At 45.4% G+C, this 13,928-nt stretch overlaps 1 protein-coding gene across 4 annotated transcripts in view; it reads left to right on the forward strand.

The window, feature by feature from the left end:
* Nucleotides 1–13,928, forward strand: part of fgd1 (FYVE, RhoGEF and PH domain containing 1) — a 97,697-nt gene that overhangs the window by 48,719 nt on the left and 35,050 nt on the right. The window contains exon 1 of one of the 4 annotated variants that reach the window (XM_075475854.1): nucleotides 13,237–13,671. The exons of the other annotated variants lie outside the window; for them this stretch is intronic. Within the exon in view, the coding sequence (XP_075331969.1) occupies nucleotides 13,614–13,671 (58 nt within the window). The 5' untranslated portion in view covers nucleotides 13,237–13,613. Of the gene's footprint in view, nucleotides 1–13,236; nucleotides 13,672–13,928 lie in introns of those variants that run through there. 4 annotated transcript variants of the gene reach the window in all.

Genomic DNA, 13,928 nt, shown 5'->3' on the forward strand with positions numbered 1-13,928 from the left:
GTCGGAGCATATCGGAGTATGTTGGAGTACGTCGGAGTATAACGGAGTATATATCGGAGTATGTCGGAGTATATCTGAGCATGTCGGAGTATAACGGAGTATATATCGGAGTATGTCGGAGTATAACGGAGTATATATCGGAGTATGTCGGAGTATGTCGGAGTATATGTCGGAGTATGTCGGAGTATATATCGGAGTATGTCGGAGCATATTGGAGCATGTCGGAGTATGTCGGAGCATATCGGAGTATGTCGGAGCATATTGGAGTATGTCGGAGTATAACGGAGTATATATCGGAGTATGTCGGAGTATGTCGGAGCATATCGGAGTATGTTGGAGTACGTTGGAGTGTAACGGAGTATAACGGAGTATATATCGGAGTATGTCGGAGTATATCGGAGCATGTCGGAGTATGTCGGAGTATAACGGAGTATATATCGGAGTATGTCGGAGTATATGTCGGAGTATATCGGAGTATAACGGAGTATATATCGGAGTATGTCGGAGTATATGTCGGAGTATATCGGAGTATGTCGGAGTATGTCGGAGTATATATCGGAGTATGTCGGAGCATATTGAAGCATGTCGGAGTATGTCGGATTATATCGGAGTATATGTCGGAGTATGTCGGAGCATATCGGAGTATGTCGGAGCATATTGAAGCATGTCGGAGTATGTCGGATTATATCGGAGTATATGTCGGAGTATGTCGGAGCATGTCGGAGTATGTCGGAGTATAACGAAGTATAACGGAGTATATATCGGAGTATGTCGGAGCATATCGGAGTATGTCGGAGTATGTCGGAGTATATATAGGAGTACGTCGGAGTATGTCGGAGTATATATCGGAGTATGTCGGAGTATATCGGAGTATATATCGGAGTATGTCGGAGTTTATATCGGAGTATGTCGGAGCATATCGGAGCACATCGGAGTATGTCGGAGTACGTCGGAGTATAACGGAGTATAACGGAGTATATAACGGAGTATGTTGGAGTATATCGGAGCATGTCGGAGTATAACGGAGTTTATATCGGAGTATGTCGGAGCATGTCGGAGTATGTCGGAGTATAACGGAGTATAACGGAGTATATATCGGAGTATGTCGGAGCATATCGGAGTATGTTGGAGTACGTCGGAGTATAACGGAGTATATATCGGAGTATGTCGGAGTATATCTGAGCATGTCGGAGTATAACGGAGTATATATCGGAGTATGTCGGAGTATAACGGAGTATATATCGGAGTATGTCGGAGTATGTCGGAGTATATGTCGGAGTATGTCGGAGTATATATCGGAGTATGTCGGAGCATATTGGAGCATGTCGGAGTATGTCGGAGCATATCGGAGTATGTCGGAGCATATTGGAGTATGTCGGAGTATAACGGAGTATATATCGGAGTATGTCGGAGTATGTCGGAGCATATCGGAGTATGTTGGAGTACGTTGGAGTGTAACGGAGTATAACGGAGTATATATCGGAGTATGTCGGAGTATATCGGAGCATGTCGGAGTATGTCGGAGTATAACGGAGTATATATCGGAGTATGTCGGAGTATATGTCGGAGTATATCGGAGTATAACGGAGTATATATCGGAGTATGTCGGAGTATATGTCGGAGTATATCGGAGTATGTCGGAGTATGTCGGAGTATATATCGGAGTATGTCGGAGCATATTGAAGCATGTCGGAGTATGTCGGATTATATCGGAGTATATGTCGGAGTATGTCGGAGCATATCGGAGTATGTCGGAGCATATTGAAGCATGTCGGAGTATGTCGGATTATATCGGAGTATATGTCGGAGTATGTCGGAGCATGTCGGAGTATGTCGGAGTATAACGAAGTATAACGGAGTATATATCGGAGTATGTCGGAGCATATCGGAGTATGTCGGAGTATGTCGGAGTATATATAGGAGTACGTCGGAGTATGTCGGAGTATATATCGGAGTATGTCGGAGTATATCGGAGTATATATCGGAGTATGTCGGAGTTTATATCGGAGTATGTCGGAGCATATCGGAGCATGTCGGAGTATGTCGGAGTATATATCGGAGTATGTCGGAGTATGTCGAAGCATGTCGGAGTATAACGGAGTATATATCGGAGTATGTCGGAGTATATCGGAGCATGTCGGAGCATATCGGAGTATCTCGGAGTATGTCGGAGTATAACGGAGTATATATCGGAGTATGTCGGAGTATATCGGAGCATGTCGGAGTATGTCGGAGTATATATCGGAGTATGTCGGAGTTTATATCGGAGCATGTCGGAGCATATCGGAGTATGTCGGAGTATAACGGAGTATATATCGGAGTATGTCGGAGTATATCGGAGCATGTCGGAGTATGTCGGAGTATAACGGAGTATATATCGGAGTATGTCGGAGTATATCGGAGCATGTCGGAGTATAACGGAGTATATATCGGAGTATGTCGGAGTATGTCGGAGTATGTCGGAGTATATATCGGAGTATGTCGGAGTATATGTCGGAGTATGTCGGAGTATATATCGGAGTATGTCGGAGCATATCGGAGCATGTCGGAGTATGTCGGAGTATATATCGGAGTATGTCGGAGCATGTCGAAGCATGTCGGAGTATAACGGAGTATATATCGGAGTATGTCGGAGTATATCGGAGCATGTCGGAGCATATCGGAGTATGTCGGAGTATGTCGGAGTATAACGGAGTATATATCGGAGTATGTCGGAGTATATCGGAGCATGTCGGAGTATGTCGGAGTATATATCGGAGTATGTCGGAGTATGTCGAAGCATGTCGGAGTATATATCGGAGTATGTCGGAGTATGTCGAAGCATGTCGGAGTATATATCGGAGTATGTCGGAGTATGTCGAAGCATGTCGGAGTATAACGGAGTATATATCGGAGTATGTCGGAGTATATCGGAGCATGTCGGAGCATATCGGAGTATGTCGGAGTATGTCGGAGTATAACGGAGTATATATCGGAGTATGTCGGAGTATATCGGAGCATGTCGGAGTATGTCGGAGTATATATCGGAGTATGTCGGAGTTTATATCGGAGTATGTCGGAGCATATCGGAGCATGTCGGAGTATGTCGGAGTATATATCGGAGTATGTCGGAGTATGTCGAAGCATGTCGGAGTATAACGGAGTATATATCGGAGTATGTCGGAGTATATCGGAGCATGTCGGAGCATATCGGAGTATGTCGGAGTATGTCGGAGTATAACGGAGTATATATCGGAGTATGTCGGAGTATATCGGAGCATGTCGGAGTATGTCGGAGTATATATCGGAGTATGTCGGAGTTTATATCGGAGCATGTCGGAGCATATCGGAGTATGTCGGAGTATGTCGGAGTATAACGGAGTATATATCGGAGTATGTCGGAGTATATCGGAGCATGTCGGAGTATGTCGGAGTATAACGGAGTATATATCGGAGTATGTCGGAGTATATCGGAGTATGTCGGAGTATGTCGGAGTATATATCGGAGTATGTCGGAGTATGTCGAAGCATGTCGGAGTATAACGGAGTATATATCGGAGTATGTCGGAGTATATCGGAGCATGTCGGAGCATATCGGAGTATGTCGGAGTATAACGGAGTATATATCGGAGTATGTCGGAGTATATCGGAGCATGTCGGAGTATGTCGGAGTATATATCGGAGTATGTCGGAGTTTATATCGGAGTATGTCGGAGCATATCGGAGCATGTCGGAGTATGTCGGAGTATATCCGAGTATAACAGAGTATATATCGGAGTATGTCGGAGTATAACGGAGTATATATCGGAGTATGTCTCGGAGTATATCGGAGTATGTATCGGAGTATGTCGGAGTATAACGGAGTATATATCGGAGTATGTCGGAGTATATCGGAGTATGTATCGGAGTATGTCGGAGTATAACGGAGTATAACGGAGTATATATCGGAGTATGTCGGAGCATGTCGGAGTATGTCGGAGTATAACGGAGTATATATCGGAGTATGTCAAAGCATATCGGAGTATGTCGGAGTACGTCGGAGTATAACGGAGTATAACGGAGCATATCGGAGTATGTCAGAGTATGTCGGAGTATATATCGGCATATGTCAGAGTATATCGGAGTATGTCGGAATATGTCGGAGTATAGCGGAGTATGTCGGAGCATATCGGAGCATGTCGGAGTATATCGGAGCATATCGGAGCATGTCGGAGTATATTGGATTATATCGGAGCATATCGGAGTATATCGGAGTATATCGGAGTATATCGGAGCATGACGGAGTATGTCGGAGTATAACGGAGTATATCGGAGTATGTCGGAGTATAACGGAGTATATATCGGAGTATGTCGGAGTATATCGGAGCATATCGGAGTATGTCAGAGTATGTCGGGGTATAACGGAGTATATATCGGCGTATGTCAGAGTATATCGGAGTATGTCGGAATATGCCGGAGTATATCGGAGTATGTCGGAGTATGTCGGAGTATAACGGAGCATATATCGGAGTATATCGGAGTATGTCGGAGTATGTCGGAGTATATATCGGAGTATGTTGGAGTATGTCGGAGCATGTCGGAGTATAACGGAGTATATATCGGAGTATGTCGGAGCATATCGGAGTATGTCGGAGTACGTCGGAGTATAACCGAGTATAACGGAGTATATATCGGAGTATGTTGGAGTATGTCGGAGTATGTCGGAGTATAACGGAGTATTTATCGGAGTATGTCGGAGCATATCGGAGTATGTCGGATTACGTCGGAGTATAACGGAGTATATCGGTGTATGTTGGAGTATGTCGGAGCATGTCGGAGTATAACGGAGTATATATCGGAGTATGTCGGAGTATATCGGAGCATGTCGGAGCATATCGGAGTATGTCGGAGTATGACGGAGTATAACGGAGTATATATCGGAGTATGTCGGAGTATATCGGAGCATGTCGGAGTATATGTCGGAGTATATATCGGAGTATGTCGGAGCATATCGGAGCATGTCGGAGCATGTCGGAGTATAACGGAGTATATATCGGAGTATGTCGGAGTATATCGGAGTATGTCGGAGTATGTCGGAGCATGTCGGAGTATAACGGAGTATGTCGGAGTATATCGGAGCATGTCGGAGCATATCGGAGTATGTCGGAGTATGTCGGAGTATAACGGAGTATATATCGGAGTATGTCGGAGTATATCGGAGCATGTCGGAGTATGTCGGAGTATATATCGGAGTATGTCGGAGTATATATCGGAGTATGTCGGAGCATATCGGAGCATGTCGGAGTATGTCGGAGTATATCCGAGTATAACAGAGTATATATTGGAGTATGTCGGAGCATGTCGGAGTATGTCGGAGTATAACGGAGTATATATCGGAGTATGTCGGAGTATATCGGAGTATATCGGAGTATGTATCGGAGTATGTCGGAGTATAACGGAGTATATATCGGAGTATGTCGGAGTATAACGGAGTATAACGGAGTATAACGGAGTATATATCGGAGTATGTCGGAGCATGTCGGAGTATGTCGTAGTATAACGGAGTATATATCGGAGTATGTCGGAGCACATCGGAGTATGTCGGAGTACGTCGGAGTATAACGGAGTATAACGGAGTATATAACGGAGTATGTTGGAGTATATCGGAGCATGTCGGAGTATAACGGAGTTTATATCGGAGTATGTCGGAGCATGTCGGAGTATGTCGGAGTATAACGGAGTATAACGGAGTATATATCGGAGTATGTCGGAGTATATCGGAGTATGTCGGAGTATGTCGGAGTATATGTCGGAGTATGTCGGAGCATATCGGAGTATGTCGGAGCATATTGAAGCATGTCGGAGTATGTCGGATTATATCGGAGTATATGTCGGAGTATGTCGGAGCATGTCGGAGTATGTCGGAGTATAACGAAGTATAACGGAGTATATATCGGAGTATGTCGGAGCATATCGGAGTATGTCGGAGTATGTCGGAGTATATATAGGAGTACGTCGGAGTATGTCGGAGTATATATCGGAGTATGTCGGAGTATATCGGAGTATATATCGGAGTATGTCGGAGTTTATATCGGAGTATGTCGGAGCATATCGGAGCATGTCGGAGTATGTCGGAGTATATATCGGAGTATGTCGGAGTATGTCGAAGCATGTCGGAGTATAACGGAGTATATATCGGAGTATGTCGGAGTATATCGGAGCATGTCGGAGCATATCGGAGTATCTCGGAGTATGTCGGAGTATAACGGAGTATATATCGGAGTATGTCGGAGTATATCGGAGCATGTCGGAGTATGTCGGAGTATATATCGGAGTATGTCGGAGTTTATATCGGAGCATGTCGGAGCATATCGGAGTATGTCGGAGTATAACGGAGTATATATCGGAGTATGTCGGAGTATATCGGAGCATGTCGGAGTATGTCGGAGTATAACGGAGTATATATCGGAGTATGTCGGAGTATATCGGAGCATGTCGGAGTATAACGGAGTATATATCGGAGTATGTCGGAGTATGTCGGAGTATGTCGGAGTATATATCGGAGTATGTCGGAGTATATGTCGGAGTATGTCGGAGTATATATCGGAGTATGTCGGAGCATATCGGAGCATGTCGGAGTATGTCGGAGTATATATCGGAGTATGTCGGAGCATGTCGAAGCATGTCGGAGTATAACGGAGTATATATCGGAGTATGTCGGAGTATATCGGAGCATGTCGGAGCATATCGGAGTATGTCGGAGTATGTCGGAGTATAACGGAGTATATATCGGAGTATGTCGGAGTATATCGGAGCATGTCGGAGTATGTCGGAGTATATATCGGAGTATGTCGGAGTATGTCGAAGCATGTCGGAGTATATATCGGAGTATGTCGGAGTATGTCGAAGCATGTCGGAGTATATATCGGAGTATGTCGGAGTATGTCGAAGCATGTCGGAGTATAACGGAGTATATATCGGAGTATGTCGGAGTATATCGGAGCATGTCGGAGCATATCGGAGTATGTCGGAGTATGTCGGAGTATAACGGAGTATATATCGGAGTATGTCGGAGTATATCGGAGCATGTCGGAGTATGTCGGAGTATATATCGGAGTATGTCGGAGTTTATATCGGAGTATGTCGGAGCATATCGGAGCATGTCGGAGTATGTCGGAGTATATATCGGAGTATGTCGGAGTATGTCGAAGCATGTCGGAGTATAACGGAGTATATATCGGAGTATGTCGGAGTATATCGGAGCATGTCGGAGCATATCGGAGTATGTCGGAGTATGTCGGAGTATAACGGAGTATATATCGGAGTATGTCGGAGTATATCGGAGCATGTCGGAGTATGTCGGAGTATATATCGGAGTATGTCGGAGTTTATATCGGAGCATGTCGGAGCATATCGGAGTATGTCGGAGTATGTCGGAGTATAACGGAGTATATATCGGAGTATGTCGGAGTATATCGGAGCATGTCGGAGTATGTCGGAGTATAACGGAGTATATATCGGAGTATGTCGGAGTATATCGGAGTATGTCGGAGTATGTCGGAGTATATATCGGAGTATGTCGGAGTATGTCGAAGCATGTCGGAGTATAACGGAGTATATATCGGAGTATGTCGGAGTATATCGGAGCATGTCGGAGCATATCGGAGTATGTCGGAGTATAACGGAGTATATATCGGAGTATGTCGGAGTATATCGGAGCATGTCGGAGTATGTCGGAGTATATATCGGAGTATGTCGGAGTTTATATCGGAGTATGTCGGAGCATATCGGAGCATGTCGGAGTATGTCGGAGTATATCCGAGTATAACAGAGTATATATCGGAGTATGTCGGAGTATAACGGAGTATATATCGGAGTATGTCTCGGAGTATATCGGAGTATGTATCGGAGTATGTCGGAGTATAACGGAGTATATATCGGAGTATGTCGGAGTATATCGGAGTATGTATCGGAGTATGTCGGAGTATAACGGAGTATAACGGAGTATATATCGGAGTATGTCGGAGCATGTCGGAGTATGTCGGAGTATAACGGAGTATATATCGGAGTATGTCAAAGCATATCGGAGTATGTCGGAGTACGTCGGAGTATAACGGAGTATAACGGAGCATATCGGAGTATGTCAGAGTATGTCGGAGTATATATCGGCATATGTCAGAGTATATCGGAGTATGTCGGAATATGTCGGAGTATAGCGGAGTATGTCGGAGCATATCGGAGCATGTCGGAGTATATCGGAGCATATCGGAGCATGTCGGAGTATATTGGATTATATCGGAGCATATCGGAGTATATCGGAGTATATCGGAGTATATCGGAGCATGACGGAGTATGTCGGAGTATAACGGAGTATATCGGAGTATGTCGGAGTATAACGGAGTATATATCGGAGTATGTCGGAGTATATCGGAGCATATCGGAGTATGTCAGAGTATGTCGGGGTATAACGGAGTATATATCGGCGTATGTCAGAGTATATCGGAGTATGTCGGAATATGCCGGAGTATATCGGAGTATGTCGGAGTATGTCGGAGTATAACGGAGCATATATCGGAGTATATCGGAGTATGTCGGAGTATGTCGGAGTATATATCGGAGTATGTTGGAGTATGTCGGAGCATGTCGGAGTATAACGGAGTATATATCGGAGTATGTCGGAGCATATCGGAGTATGTCGGAGTACGTCGGAGTATAACCGAGTATAACGGAGTATATATCGGAGTATGTTGGAGTATGTCGGAGTATGTCGGAGTATAACGGAGTATTTATCGGAGTATGTCGGAGCATATCGGAGTATGTCGGATTACGTCGGAGTATAACGGAGTATATCGGTGTATGTTGGAGTATGTCGGAGCATGTCGGAGTATAACGGAGTATATATCGGAGTATGTCGGAGTATATCGGAGCATGTCGGAGCATATCGGAGTATGTCGGAGTATGACGGAGTATAACGGAGTATATATCGGAGTATGTCGGAGTATATCGGAGCATGTCGGAGTATATGTCGGAGTATATATCGGAGTATGTCGGAGCATATCGGAGCATGTCGGAGCATGTCGGAGTATAACGGAGTATATATCGGAGTATGTCGGAGTATATCGGAGTATGTCGGAGTATGTCGGAGCATGTCGGAGTATAACGGAGTATGTCGGAGTATATCGGAGCATGTCGGAGCATATCGGAGTATGTCGGAGTATGTCGGAGTATAACGGAGTATATATCGGAGTATGTCGGAGTATATCGGAGCATGTCGGAGTATGTCGGAGTATATATCGGAGTATGTCGGAGTATATATCGGAGTATGTCGGAGCATATCGGAGCATGTCGGAGTATGTCGGAGTATATCCGAGTATAACAGAGTATATATTGGAGTATGTCGGAGCATGTCGGAGTATGTCGGAGTATAACGGAGTATATATCGGAGTATGTCGGAGTATATCGGAGTATATCGGAGTATGTATCGGAGTATGTCGGAGTATAACGGAGTATATATCGGAGTATGTCGGAGTATAACGGAGTATAACGGAGTATAACGGAGTATATATCGGAGTATGTCGGAGCATGTCGGAGTATGTCGTAGTATAACGGAGTATATATCGGAGTATGTCGGAGCACATCGGAGTATGTCGGAGTACGTCGGAGTATAACGGAGTATAACGGAGTATATAACGGAGTATGTTGGAGTATATCGGAGCATGTCGGAGTATAACGGAGTTTATATCGGAGTATGTCGGAGCATGTCGGAGTATGTCGGAGTATAACGGAGTATAACGGAGTATATATCGGAGTATGTCGGAGCATATCGGAGTATGTTGGAGTACGTCGGAGTATAACGGAGTATATATCGGAGTATGTCGGAGTATATCTGAGCATGTCGGAGTATAACGGAGTATATATCGGAGTATGTCGGAGTATAACGGAGTATATATCGGAGTATGTCGGAGTATGTCGGAGTATATGTCGGAGTATGTCGGAGTATATATCGGAGTATGTCGGAGCATATTGGAGCATGTCGGAGTATGTCGGAGCATATCGGAGTATGTCGGAGCATATTGGAGTATGTCGGAGTATAACGGAGTATATATCGGAGTATGTCGGAGTATGTCGGAGCATATCGGAGTATGTTGGAGTACGTTGGAGTGTAACGGAGTATAACGGAGTATATATCGGAGTATGTCGGAGTATATCGGAGCATGTCGGAGTATGTCGGAGTATAACGGAGTATATATCGGAGTATGTCGGAGTATATGTCGGAGTATATCGGAGTATAACGGAGTATATATCGGAGTATGTCGGAGTATATGTCGGAGTATATCGGAGTATGTCGGAGTATGTCGGAGTATATATCGGAGTATGTCGGAGCATATTGAAGCATGTCGGAGTATGTCGGATTATATCGGAGTATATGTCGGAGTATGTCGGAGCATATCGGAGTATGTCGGAGCATATTGAAGCATGTCGGAGTATGTCGGATTATATCGGAGTATATGTCGGAGTATGTCGGAGCATGTCGGAGTATGTCGGAGTATAACGAAGTATAACGGAGTATATATCGGAGTATGTCGGAGCATATCGGAGTATGTCGGAGTATGTCGGAGTATATATCGGAGTACGTCGGAGTATGTCGGAGTATATATCGGAGTATGTCGGAGTATATCGGAGTATATATCGGAGTATGTCGGAGTATGTCGGAGCATATCGGAGCATGTCGGAGCATGTCGGAGTATGTCGGAGTATAACGAAGTATAACGGAGTATATATCGGAGTATATCGGAGTATGTCGGAGCATATCGGAGTATGTCGGAGTACGTCGGAGTATAACGGAGTATATATCGGAGTATGTCGGAGTATATCGGAGTATGTCGGAGTATATATCGGAGTATATCGGAGTATATCGGAGTATGTCGGAGTATATCGGAGTATATCGGAGTATATCGGAGCATGTCGGAGTATGTCGGAGTATATCGGAGCATGTCGGAGCATGTCGGAGTATATATCGGAGTATGTCGGAGTATATCGGAGTATGTCGGAGTATATCGGAGTATATCGGAGTATAACGAAGTATATATCGGAGTATATATCGGAGTATGTTGGAGTATGTCGGAGTATAACGGAGTATATATTGGAGTATGTCGGAGTATATCGGGGTATGTCGGAGTATGTCGGAGTATAACGGAGTATATATCGGAGTATGTCGGAGTATGTCGGAGTATAACGGAGTATATATCGGAGTATGTCGGAGTATATCGGAGTATATATCGGAGTATGTCGGAGTATATCGGAGTATGTCGGAGTATATCGGAGTATATCGGAGTATAACGAAGTATATATCGGAGTATGTCGGAGTATGTCGGAGTATAACGGAGTATATATTGGAGTATGTCGGAGTATATATCGGAGTATAACGGAGTATATATCGGAGTATGTCGGAGCATATCGGAGTATGTTGGAGTACGTCGGAGTATAACGGAGTATATATCGGAGTATGTCGGAGTATATCTGAGCATGTCGGAGTATGTCGGAGTATAACGGAGTATATATCGGAGTATGTCGGAGTATAACGGAGTATATATCGGAGTATGTCGGAGTATGTCGGAGTATATGTCGGAGTATGTCGGAGTATATATCGGAGTATGTCGGAGCATATTGGAGCATGTCGGAGTATGTCGGAGCATATCGGAGTATGTCGGAGCATATTGGAGTATGTCGGAGTATAACGGAGTATATATCGGAGTATGTCGGAGTATGTCGGAGCATATCGGAGTATGTTGGAGTACGTTGGAGTGTAACGGAGTATAACGGAGTATATATCGGAGTATGTCGGAGTATATCGGAGCATGTCGGAGTATGTCGGAGTATAACGGAGTATATATCGGAGTATGTCGGAGTATATGTCGGAGTATATCGGAGTATAACGGAGTATATATCGGAGTATGTCGGAGTATATGTCGGAGTATATCGGAGTATGTCGGAGTATGTCGGAGTATATATCGGAGTATGTCGGAGCATATTGAAGCATGTCGGAGTATGTCGGATTATATCGGAGTATATGTCGGAGTATGTCGGAGCATATCGGAGTATGTCGGAGCATATTGAAGCATGTCGGAGTATGTCGGATTATATCGGAGTATATGTCGGAGTATGTCGGAGCATGTCGGAGTATATCGGAGTATAACGAAGTATAACGGAGTATATATCGGAGTATGTCGGAGCATATCGGAGTATGTCGGAGTATGTCGGAGTATGTATCGGAGTACGTCGGAGTATGTCGGAGTATATATCGGAGTATGTCGGAGTATATCGGAGTATATATCGGAGTATGTCGGAGTATGTCGGAGCATATCGGAGCATGTCGGAGCATGTCGGAGTATGTCGGAGTATAACGAAGTATAACGGAGTATATATCGGAGTATATCGGAGTATGTCGGAGCATATCGGAGTATGTCGGAGTACGTCGGAGTATAACGGAGTATATATCGGAGTATGTCGGAGTATATCGGAGTATGTCGGAGTATATATCGGAGTATATCGGAGTATATCGGAGTATGTCGGAGTATATCGGAGTATATCGGAGTATATCGGAGCATGTCGGAGTATGTCGGAGTATATCGGAGCATGTCGGAGCATGTCGGAGTATATATCGGAGTATGTCGGAGTATATCGGAGTATGTCGGAGTATATCGGAGTATATCGGAGTATAACGAAGTATATATCGGAGTATATATCGGAGTATGTCGGAGTATGTCGGAGTATAACGGAGTATATATTGGAGTATGTCGGAGTATATCGGGGTATGTCGGAGTATGTCGGAGTATAACGGAGTATATATCGGAGTATGTCGGAGTATGTCGGAGTATAACTGAGTATATATCGGAGTATGTCGGAGTATATCGGAGTATATATCGGAGTATGTCGGAGTATATCGGAGTATGTCGGAGTATATCGGAGTATATCGGAGTATAACGAAGTATATATCGGAGTATGTCGGAGTATGTCGGAGTATAACGGAGTATATATTGGAGTATGTCGGAGTATATATCGGAGTATGTCGGAGTATAACGGAGTATATATCGGAGTATGTCGGAGTATAACGGAGTATATATCGGAGTATGTCGGAGTATGTCGGAGTATATATCGGAGTATGTCGGAATATAACGGAGTATATATCGGAGTATGTCGGAGTATGTCGGAGTATATCGGAGCATGGATGAATCAGTTCATCTGGAAGAATCAAAGGAAATCACGTGATCCTCCATCTGACGTATTTAACTGTCATGGATGCTTGCTCTACCTCTCTCTGAATTGGTTGTCATGGAAACCGAAATGGAAGAGAGAGAGAGCTCGTGAGAGAGAGAGAGAGAGAGAGAGCGCGTTCCCGCCCTCTCCCGCACTGCTGCCGCCACCCGCACGCGCACCGGGAAGAACTCGGGAACCGACGGAGCGGGTGTACCGGATCAGTCCTGAAGCCGCAGCCTGTGGGTCTGCTGCCGGTCCAGACCGTCGGTGCGTGGGGGGGGTTCGGACCAGTCTGGTGCGGCCAGTGTGCGTGTGTGTGTGCGCGCGGGTGCGTGTGAGCCGGTTTTTCTGCTGCTGTGGACCGGGGAGCCGCTCCGTCCCGCACCACCGTCTCTTTAATGACCGGATTCGTGTTTTGCTGCGCGATGTACATGGACAGAAGCAGCCTGAGCAGGGGTGAGTCCGCAGCCACATCTGCACTGCGCGCACCGCGCCGCGTGCACACACACTGCACAGACCCGCTGACAGCCGCATGGGCGTGCGCGTACACACAGCGGCGCGCACAGCTGCAGCGTTCTCAGACCTGATTTCATGTTTCGTGTTGGGAAATAAAAAGAATCATCAGAAAGATACCGGGTTAGGGGGGCTGGGGGGACACGCACGCCCGCACAGAGGCGGTGCGCGTGCACACACTGACCGACATCTCGCCGCAG

The sequence above is a fragment of the Odontesthes bonariensis genome, chromosome 10, assembly GCF_027942865.1.
Source record: "Odontesthes bonariensis isolate fOdoBon6 chromosome 10, fOdoBon6.hap1, whole genome shotgun sequence".
NCBI classification, from domain to species: Eukaryota; Metazoa; Chordata; class Actinopteri; order Atheriniformes; family Atherinopsidae; genus Odontesthes; species Odontesthes bonariensis.